The 10984-nt window shown below is 36.5% G+C and overlaps 1 protein-coding gene across 5 annotated transcripts in view; it reads right to left on the reverse strand.

Annotated features, from left to right (window-relative positions):
• The window catches only part of ano5a (anoctamin 5a), a 53815-nt gene extending 44189 nt beyond the window's left edge, over positions 1 to 9626 (reverse strand). For 2 of the 5 annotated variants that reach the window (XM_079602992.1, XM_079602991.1), the window contains exons 1-2: positions 9370 to 9575; positions 3187 to 3248 (exon numbers count right to left, since the gene is read on the reverse strand). In XM_079602992.1, coding sequence (XP_079459118.1) covers positions 3187 to 3248; positions 9370 to 9442 — 135 coding nt within the window. In that variant the 5' untranslated portion in view covers positions 9443 to 9575. Of the gene's footprint in view, positions 1 to 3186; positions 3249 to 9369 lie in introns of all 5 variants that reach the window. The other 3 variants (XM_079602995.1, XM_079602993.1, XM_079602994.1) reach the window with 3 other exon arrangements.
• Between the last annotated feature and the right edge of the window lie 1358 nt (positions 9627 to 10984).

Below are 10984 nucleotides of genomic sequence, written 5' to 3' on the forward strand. Positions count from 1 at the left end.
ACAAAAGACAAAGTTTTTTAGCTTTAATAAGTATCAGGATATATTTAATTCATACAGTGAAAACTAAGCAATGTTTTATTTTTATATTTTATGATTCAGTATCTTTTATTAAATAAAGCTAATGTAGGATAACCTGAAGCCCTGAGGTTTACACTGATGTTAAAATAACACTTCTTACGCTACAGTAAAACACTGATGTTCACTTTCAGAAGTTATAAGGATGTTTTCTTGTCATAAAAAGAATGTGAAACACATGTAGGTTATATCATTTTAAATATATTTTAAAGATAATTTAAGTTTATTTTACACACTTTAAGCATTATCGCATCGCATATCGAATATCACATTATTTAAGGAGTTATCGCATATCGCATTTTTCTTCAATATCGCACAGCCCTGACGGCTACTGAGAACAAATCTGACACAACAACATGTCATGCTAGGTCTGAATATGCGCAGGTGTGAATGAGATTTGAGAGCATTGAAAGAGGGGAAAATTTGAAATACTGTTCAGTTTTTTGCATGACTTCAGTCGCATGGACTTAAAGATACTTTTGTGGTGCTGTTTTGTCATTTTTGAGTCCCAGTCCCCGTTCACTTTCACTGTATGCAGCATGAACACTCTGTGAAACTTCATACGGGTCTGAAACAACATGCTGGGGAGCCAATGATGACAGAATTTACATTTTTGGATTAGAGCGGCATGATTAATCGTTAAAAACATCGCGATTTCGATCAAACACTAATGAGATCTTATTCCTAAATGGTAGCGATTCGGCTATGTCTATTAAACCTTTGAGAACTACGATCACAGCGAACATCCAAATCTGCGTTGCCGTTGCCTGCTTTGAAAAAGCTTCACAAACAGACTTTTTAACCACACAGTGTCATTATTTCTGTCTTACATCAATTCAAATTATCTCAGAAGTACTGGGATAAAAGTGTATAGTTCGGATATAAACACGGATGTCTATGGTAGCGATCAGTAATTTGACACTTCAAACAAAGATTGTATTGATTACATCGTTACACCAGTAGGTGGCGACAAGTGACTGTTAAAAAATGTGTCATTGGATCATTCATTCACGAGATTAACGTAAATCCTCTAATATTGGCCTGTATGCCATTATCGGCCGGGTCTCTAACATTGGCCGGTCTCGCTGTCGGCGGAGGTAAATAAAGGCCAGTCTCTAATAGTGGCCGGGGCTATTATTAAAACCAACGCTTTTCTGGGCAGGCCACAACATTATGCTTGTGATAGTAACATGCAAATACCACAGAGGGGCAATGTTTGCTAACGAATCCAAGCCATAGCTACGGTAGCCTGGTCATGTCAATCACTTCGCTCTTGACTCGCAGGTGAGACTTCAGTAGGCTAACGTTGTATACCATGGCAGCTGCAGATTTTTTTTACTTCAAACCAAACGAGACAGGACACACAATAACAGAGGATTAGGACTATAATTGGACAATCTGAGGATGGTTAAACTTTGGAGCGGTAAGGTGTCTAAACCAGTAAGTTGCCTTTTGTTAAGAATCAATAGCCTAAGTAATACCGTGTATGGTTAAGTGTTTACAATGCACTACCGGTATGTTTGCTACGTTTTTGTTACCATATTTCTACACAGGAATTTAGCCTGAATTACCGGTGTTTGTTGTTAATGTTCTGTATGCATACCATAATGTCATATGGTAACTGTACGTTTTCAATAAATGAACCTAGTATTTTATAGGTTCAAATAGACACGAAATCTCGTTTTTATTCATTCTACTGGTAGTTTGTTTTGCTCAAATAGAAATAAAGGCCTGTCTCTAATTCTGGCCTCCTTCCAAAAAAGGCCTGGGTCGCGATGCGCTTGAGTAAAATAAAGGCCTATATTAGAGCATTTACGGTAGTTAAATGCTAATTCATCTAGTAATGAAACAAGTGAAGAGTGAGTCATTGAATCATTAATTCAAACATATTAAATATTTTTATATAGACTGCAGCAATTACTATTTTGTAAGAACCTTTAGTAATTTTGTTTAGTATTCAGAATTATGGGAGAATCGTGATGGGGTTTTTTTTCAATCGTGATTCTCAATTTATCTGTAATCGTGCAGCTCTAATCCATCAAGTACATCTGCTTCTCAAGTCCACAATAGAGTTTCTCAAAACAAACTTGTTTTGCTGGTAAAACGGCGCCACAATGAACAACCCTGAAAACCAAAACAAAGACTAAGAAATCTGCAAACACACTGGAAGTTGTTTTGGAACAAGTTATTTTTCATATGCAAAGTTATTGGATGTGCATGTGCAAAGGTGAACTGATTTGAATGAATGTGTCATGATGGAAGGACACCTGTCTAGGTAAACACAAACTGACCATTGAGCATTAATATGAGCTAATAAATGATATGTGGATATGTGTTTCCCTGCATTGTGTCCTTAATGAACATAAACATCTCTTTATTGATGCATTGACCAGTGACAAAACACACTTTGTTCACAAGACATATGCATTTCTTTGAAAACCTCTCTATTGAGTCACAGCTCAATAGAGAGGTCTATTTATCTATTTATCTGGAAAAAAAAAATAATAACGCATAACTAACTTATGCAATAACCTGCTATATGACACCTGCTTCTGATTTCTATATAGTTGGCTGAACAATGAATGCACTGAAAACCCTATAAAAATGATTAAAATAAACAATCATTGTGTGTTTTGGGAGGTTGACGGGAGCTGTTAGCTTGTTGCTATGCGGTTACTAGGGGTTCCTTACTTGACAAAATCTCAAATATCTCTTTAAGATATGACATTTTTTCACCTGCCAGTGAGATATGGTTACACCATAAAGCCTTGAAGGATTTCCCTGCTGAAAACATCAATATTTGTTGTGTTTTAGATGCTGATGTTCCCAACAGGCTTCTTAACTCAACCAGCAATATCTCCTTGCTCATCCAATAAAGACCATGTTGGTTGACCAGATTATTTGGCGGTAAATAGCAACCACAAGCTAGACCAGCACTAAACTCCCACGAACCAGCATAAATCAGCCTGGACCCGCATGGAAATTCATACTGGTCTACGCAGATCTTTACAACATGTTTCTGACAGTATTGAGACTAGTGTTGGCACTATCGAATGATTTGATAGGGTCAGGAGAACTTAAACTGGTGTCTGAATGTATAAGAGTTTTTACCGCAGCATTTTCAAGATGAAACGACTCCTTATCCGAACTGGTATGGAAGCCATTGTTTTCTTCTGGAGAGAAAAAAAAGACAAAATAAGGGATGTTATAATGTTCAAATGACTTCCCTTTTCCCAAAAATCTTCCCTTTTCTAGTTGCTTCTTCAAAAATGAGCTGTTGTGAAATCAATGTAAATTCCTTCTGATAAAACAATTTGTAACATTGTCAAACTTTTGGGGATATGAACAAACTTGAACCGAAAAGCACACAGATACACTAACACACTGGTCATACTAACACAGAAGCACAAGAAGGTACAGACTTTTATTTTTAGTTTTTTTTATTCCAGACACAACACAAATTATGTTAACTTCTCCAAAAGCTTAAGTCACTTGTCCAACCTACTGAAAGGAGAACTCCGGTCAATTTTAACATTGAGCTCAATTTTTAGTAAATTTGGAGTGCTGTCAATACAGAGAACAACGACAAAAATCGGTGTTGCCTACACCGTGTTATCCTCTTTTTAAAATTTGCACCCTATTGACTTGAATGGGGCAAATTTTAAACCTGCTTTTATTTCTCTTATCATCCTTGATGTGTCATTACAAGTGCCCAGCCATGTTGAGTGATTCCTTCAGAGTGAACACGGTGAATCTGACTGCAGTAGATGTGAAAGATATTCGTAAAAATGATGTTATATCAGCCAGCGCAAATACACATCCTGTTTTCGGTCGAAGTCTAAAGTAGTCGATTGTCGAGTTCACGTGCATAGGTTTAGTTACCTATGATCACGCGCGTGAACTCGACAATCGACTACTTTGGACTTCGACCGAAAACAGGAAGTAAATACAGGTCTGTGCGCTGGCTGATATAACATCATTTTTATGAATATCTTTCACATCTACTGCAGTCAGATTCATCGTGTTCACTCTGAAGGAATCACTCAACATGGCTGGGCACTTGTATAACACATCAAGGATGATAAGAGAAATAAAAGCAGGTTTAAAATTTGCCCCATTCAAGTCAATAGGGTGCACATTTAAAAAATAGGATAACACGGTGTAGGCAACACCGATTTTTGTCGTTGTTCTCTGTATTGACAGCACTCCAAATTTACTAAAAATTGAGCTCAATGTTAAAATTGACCGGAGTTCTCCTTTAAGTTATATAACCAAGACTGTCCATATTCCCTTCCATCTTCATTTGTGATCAAGTCATAGTACATTTTGTTTCTGGAACCTTTCCATCTGAATATTTTATTGTTGTAACATTGATTATTAAATTGCTTTATATTGTATCATAAGAGTTTCTGACCGCAAACGTAAGAGGAAGAACACAGTGCGAGTGTCCTGAAATGCTAAACAGATTAGAACAACAAAAGGAAATCTTTGAAGATACAATGCAAATCTTGATATTAATCATCTGTATGTGGGTAACTATGGTTACAAGCATTACTAGCAAAGAGAAGATAACTGAATTTTGGTTAAATATCAAACAAACAATTTTTTTTTACTTCAGTATGCTGTTGTATGTCAACAGGACAATTTGACTTGTCACGCCTGATAGTATCAGTCCCACACACTGACTGTATGAAGCCACAGTCCAAAACCAGCTCTGACATCTAAATACTGGAATACTGGAAGGTTTCTCATCAGATCAGGCTAAACGTACTGCAGGCCAAGCTCATTTATAACTCCTACCAGAGCTCATAGCATGCTGCACTTTCTAAACATAGATATCTGAGTAGATATTTGAGTATCTTGCACAGGCTAGTCACAGATTAAAAATGCATATTTGAGCTGTTTTAACTGAAAGCAACTTTCACTGACATGTCTTAAAATGTCAGTGCCGTTGTTTTGCCTCAAGAAGATGCACACCAATAATGTTTTTGTTTTGATAAAAGCTACAAATGTCCTAATTTAACAAAGGCCTAATCGTGGCTTAATCAAAACCCTGTTTGTTAAACCAGGTCTATGTCTGCAAATTATTTGCCTTTGTAAGATGATATTTAAATGCTTAGTTTTATGATTAAAGCGATGGAGTGATGAGTAAGAGATGTACAATTAAACTTTTATGTACAATTTTCAAAATTGTATGTACAATTTTTATGTACAACAGTCAAAAGCCTGATGTATCATATTTTAACACGTATAAAAAATAAATAAATAAAAAGTATGGATAATCAAGTAAACCTAAGTTGCTTCAGTCCAGTAAGTGTTCACAGGGTTCTTGCAGGTTTCAGTAAGTCAAATTTAAGACCTTTTTAAGACATTTTAAGACCATAAAGATTTAAATTTAAGACCTACATGACGCATTAACCAGCAAATAACAAATACAATTAGCATCAATATGCACTTTTAAAATAATAACGTAAAAAATTATGGCTGGATTTTAAAAGAGTGTCTTGCAACATGTTATATCTACTAAGTTCAAATAAAGTTTTGACAAAAAAGGTTTTATAAAAAGATAAACCTCACGTATTTCAGCCTTTAAATAATCTTTTATAGAATGAATGTGTCAAAAAAAGATAAATGACTGACATTTACAATGCACATTAGCTTATCTTTTATTATTAATAGTAAGATTTGGTCCGATTTTCCCGTTGCGTCTGTCGTTGCTATGCAACCATGCACTGCGCTCTCCACAACGACAGTAGCTAGCTAATGGATTTCCACCACTGATAAACACTTACTGTAGCCATTATTTATTTACGGAGAAGAGAAAAACACCTGCAGTGTTTGGGTGCACGGTGCACCCCCATCCTTCATGTTGACTGAGCTTTCAATGTTGTTACGGAAAGGGTGAAGCGGATTGGTTGGTTCTTGTCACATGACCTGCGGTGCGCTTGCAGAATTCTGAAAAGTTTCGCTTTTTTTTTTATCTCGCTCCGCCTGGAAAAAACGGCCGCATTGCTTCTAATATGAGTGCGCTTGGCGCGCGCCTAAATTTGAAATAACGAACTTGAGCGCGCAAAATACGCAATATGTGAACGGCCTCTTGGCGAGCTACCGCCAATCAGGCCACGAGCTACTGGTAGCTTGCGAGCGACCATGCGAGCGACGTGTCAGAGACAAGGGGGTAATCCATCCGCCGGAAACTGAAGCCTCCGCGGGCGCCGCCATTGTAGCAGAACTTCACCTGCTGTTAGCATTCCATTGACTCCCATTCATTTTTGCGTCACTTTGACAGCGAATAACTTTACATCTGAAGCGTCCAAAGACTCCATTTGTCCATTATTTATTTCTAAAGAAACTCGACAATGTATAAAAGGCTCCATTACCTTGTACCTTACGTTACGGCCCGTAGAAGCCGTTTTTGTAAAAATAGGCTAACGGTTGCGTCATAACTCACGCGACTCTCTGTCGCACGGTAGAGAAATTACCGTATAGACCGGCGTAGAAGCTCGCAGCCAATCGAGGGAACGTGGAGGCATTAAGTCCGATAAAGTGAAGGGAGTAGCCCACAGAGAGTAATAAAGTTGATCCTGCTGCTAGCTCATGGACAGCTAATACTCACGCTCTCCGTCTCTGCGAGATTCGGAAGGGAATGATTCAGATTTCTCTCCGCACAGCTACTAGAAGACTGACAGCTGTCAGACACGTTGCTCACGTGTTCAAGCTCAGTTTGAGCCTGCGCAGTTCGCCTGGCGATCAGGAAGTGAGTGCTTCAAATGGGCTTCACTTTTCTCCGTTGAAGTCTATGGGGTCGCTGTGTCCATCTTATATACTGTCTATGGTCAGAGACCCCTGCTACTCGATACTTTTTTGCTACTTTGTAATAACTTTCTGTGGCCAGCATTTCAGGAAATGAACGAGGGTAAAACCTTTTTAAGACCTGACTAAATTAAATTTAAGACCTCGGCTGAAAATCTGGCCATTTTTAAGACGTTTTAAGGCCTTAAAATTAAAGTTCAGAATTTTAGACTTTTTAAGACCCCGCGGGAACCCTGATCTAAAGATAATACTAACAATATAAATTTTATTCTTATGTTTACTTTATAAAAATCATTAAAGATTTCACAGATCACAAAAAAACACATGGACCACGCGCTGAGAGAAGATGTTTTTAGAATTATACTTTTTACTTTCTAAAAAAAGTATAAACTATCAATCAGGCGACAGAAGGCATGTGGTAGATTGTGCTTAACAGTTTCATTCCTGTTGATAATTTATAAATGTTGATATCAAATATGAAAGTGGTTTTATAGGGTTAATTTCATATTTTCCCTCACTTCTCAAATGAATCTCAAACACAACAGACACGAGGGTGAGTGAATGATAGTCACTCATCTCGTGTCCAATGTTTCTGTCTCTGATTCACAGAAAGGCAGCTTTGACAAAACCCATAAAATCATGCGATAGTGTGTTATCAAACCAATGAATTTCAGATGAACAATCTCTGCTGTTATATAAAGATAACATTTTATAATTTTATAGTGTGTGTATAGCCTATCAATGTGACAGTGGTCTTTCAAGGATTCATTTAAAAAGGATTCAATTCATATTTCTTTTCATTGCATGCTGTCTGACTTTTGATTGACATTCACAATTATTTTACATTTACTCAAAGAAATGTACAATACATTAAGGTATAGTACCCTGTATATGCATGACTTTAGTTTTGCTAGCATTCTTTATTGTTTGAGCAACAGGATATATAAATCAGTCCTATTATATTGCATATTTTAGGACAAATACTGCTCTGTTCTGTTCCTAGAGATCTATCATCCTGCAAAGTTAATAGATATGATCTTCATGAACACTTGACCGCTGTAAGTAAACACGTTAACTTTAGGTACATGGTGACGGTGTGAAACTGGAAGTGAGAATGGTTGCTAACAGGAAACTATGAACACAAAGCACATGAGACCTATGTTGTGGTTAGTTGATATGCACAACATAAAGCCAAGATGTCGAAATGCTATTACTAGTTACAGTTATTTTGAGTGGATTTTTTTTTATGGTTTAAGTGACAGTGAATTAGTGTGGTCACTCACTCACAGACACAACTAAAGGCAAAGTTGAAAACATAAATGTTGCAGATGAGTTTATGGCCTTTATCAGCTTATCAGGGAACTCCCCTAATGCTGCACATCATGCAGGGACAAGTGAAGACGACCTGAAGTCAGCAACATTCAAACTAGTCTGACAAAGGGAGCAATATCCATTGTGTCTTGATTCATATCAAGTGGTTGCATTAATAAATATGAGAAGTCATTTGGTTTAATCAATTGTTCTGATTTTTTACAAACACTGAAACTGTTCAAGCTACTTTTTAAAATACTATTTTATATGGTACTCTATACCCTGTGGCCATAGCCCAGATTATGAGGAACGCAGTGTTTTTGAGCTGGTCAGTGTGTCTGTTAGTCAGAATCTTCCCTTCACTGCAATGAGTTTAATAGAAACTGCTTTGGCTGTTGGCATGTGTAGACTACACTGATGACAAAGAGAAGGGAAAGTACATGACCATTTTAAGGTAAAAACACAATCAAGGATTTTAAAGGGAAAGTTCATCTCAGCCTAGTCTGTTTAACTATACAGTCACAACTAGTCCATGAGAGTTTATCCCTGTCATTGTACATCAACATATTTAGTCATGCTAACAGGATATACTTTTCATCTTTATACTCTGTTAGAGAGTACAACTGTTATATCAACATGTAGTATAAACTTTCTGATGTTTACAAGAACAGCTAAATATATATATATATATATATATATATATATATATATATATAGGCCTATATATATATATATATATATATATATATATATTTTTTTTTTTAAAGCTCTTTGCCCTTACTGAAATTTATCAGGCTAATGCAAATGTAAACGTGACTATGAAGAACACACATTACAGGCTATATATGAATACATACAGATACAATAGAGAGTGGATTAAAGTGTTTTAAACTTTATTTTAAAATAATATTATAATAATTGTTTTTATAAAAGTAAAAATAAAAGTTTTAATGTTCTCATGTTACTGTCGCGCACAATTTGGACGGAACGGATGTGCGCATTTATATACTATTCAGGCCATTAACTCTAAAAAGACTATTTGAATAAGAGAAATGAACAACAAAAGTGGTAGCTGAATTAAGAATAAAGCAAAAACTGTATTTTCTTCTTCTTTTAAAACATTCCCATGTGTGAAAACGAGTAGGCTACGGGTGTGTTCCGGTCACTTACCGCCGCTGGACCAAGCAGTTCTGTTCATTTCTATAAGCGTCTCATCACTCGACTTTCCCGTTCCGCGATTCATTTTTATTAAGTGTCCTGATGTATTCTAAATGTGAATCTGATATAAATCACAGATGTTTCCGCCAGGGCTCCGTGTGAGCCCACGCCCCGTGATCCGACCTCAGCTCTGCCCGAGGAATGACCGTTCACTTCACGCTCAGCGGATCAGATTTGCCCACTCGGGTTTGTCTTGGGTCTCAGTCGGCGAAATTACGATCCCTACTATGGCAAGAGCTCCTCTCTTAATATGCATGAGCAATGTCTTCACTATTGGAAGGTTAACTAACAACATTAATATTGACTAATTCATATTCAAGAACAGGGGTTTGCATTGGGAGGCTGCAAAGCCACGTCATCGGGGTCTATTTAAAATGCATGAGTTAAACCTTCCTCATAGTTGGATTGGTAAATCCGCTCACTCTTGGGCGCTCACTTCATTTAAAGGGGAGTTACATAAAATGACCGCAATTTTGTCGGCACACTACAAATATGTCCATAATTCTTAACCCTTGCGTTTAGATTCACTTTTAGCTTGAACAAAAAAGCCTTTCTGAGAATTTGCTTTAGCCTGAGTGAATTCATGGTCTACTTCTAAGAAAATCAGTGGAATATTAAAATGCAGGTATGATTTCATTAATAAAGTATTAGCATACTTTGCTAACTAGAGGGGACATTTTGTGAACTTTGAGTTAGCTTGAGAAGCCTGAACCTCGACTCAAAATCTATTTTTTCTATAGGCCTACACTGTGAAAAAAAATTGCTCCGATTATTTATCACAACTTAAAATCCAACATTGTTTCAACTTTAAAAAGTATGTGTTCATGCTTGACTTAAAATATTAAGTTTAGTCAACTTTAGATATTTAAGTTATCTCAACAAATTTTAAAGTTGTTATAACTAATCGCAGCCACATTTTTTACAGTGTAGGTTGTTATATTTCTTAGAGATTTATGCTTGTTCTAAACCAGATAAAGATGAAGTCTGTCATAACATAAGATACCAGTCTGTGCAGCGATAGTGAAACTCTAGGATACTTAAAAAACATAAAGAAATGTAACTTTTCAGTTTCTAAGTGATTATTAATAAATCACAGAACAGCGTTGACAATAAGTGTCTGCTCTCCTGAATGTTTCTGCATGTGATGTGTGCACTACTGTCTGAATGTAGCAGCGCATTAGTTTATAAAGGCAATTTTACCTGTAAAAAATAAACTGTTTAAAACGTGCCTTCACCCGATAAATATTAAGAATCCATATGGTACAAACATAACTTGTGAAGCGCACTCAGAGTATGAATTTATTTGTCATTTTAACTGATGGAAAGAGTAATTTCTTATCCTGTGGCCCCTCTATAGGACAGCATTAGTATTACATCCAATTTAAGTCAATGGGATTTTTTTATTGTAATTTAGGCTATACAAAAACTGTAAATGTCAGATCAGTTTGAAAAGATATAGCAACAAACTACAGAACAGTCTGTGTCGAGTTTGGTGCTTCTAGCATTAAAGGATCTACCCGAGTCAAACTGTGAGCATAGTTTGACCATATTTTCGTTTTCGGTCAAA

This window comes from Phoxinus phoxinus (genome assembly GCF_949152265.1).
Source record: "Phoxinus phoxinus genome assembly, chromosome: 25".
NCBI lineage: Eukaryota > Metazoa > Chordata > Actinopteri > Cypriniformes > Leuciscidae > Phoxinus > Phoxinus phoxinus.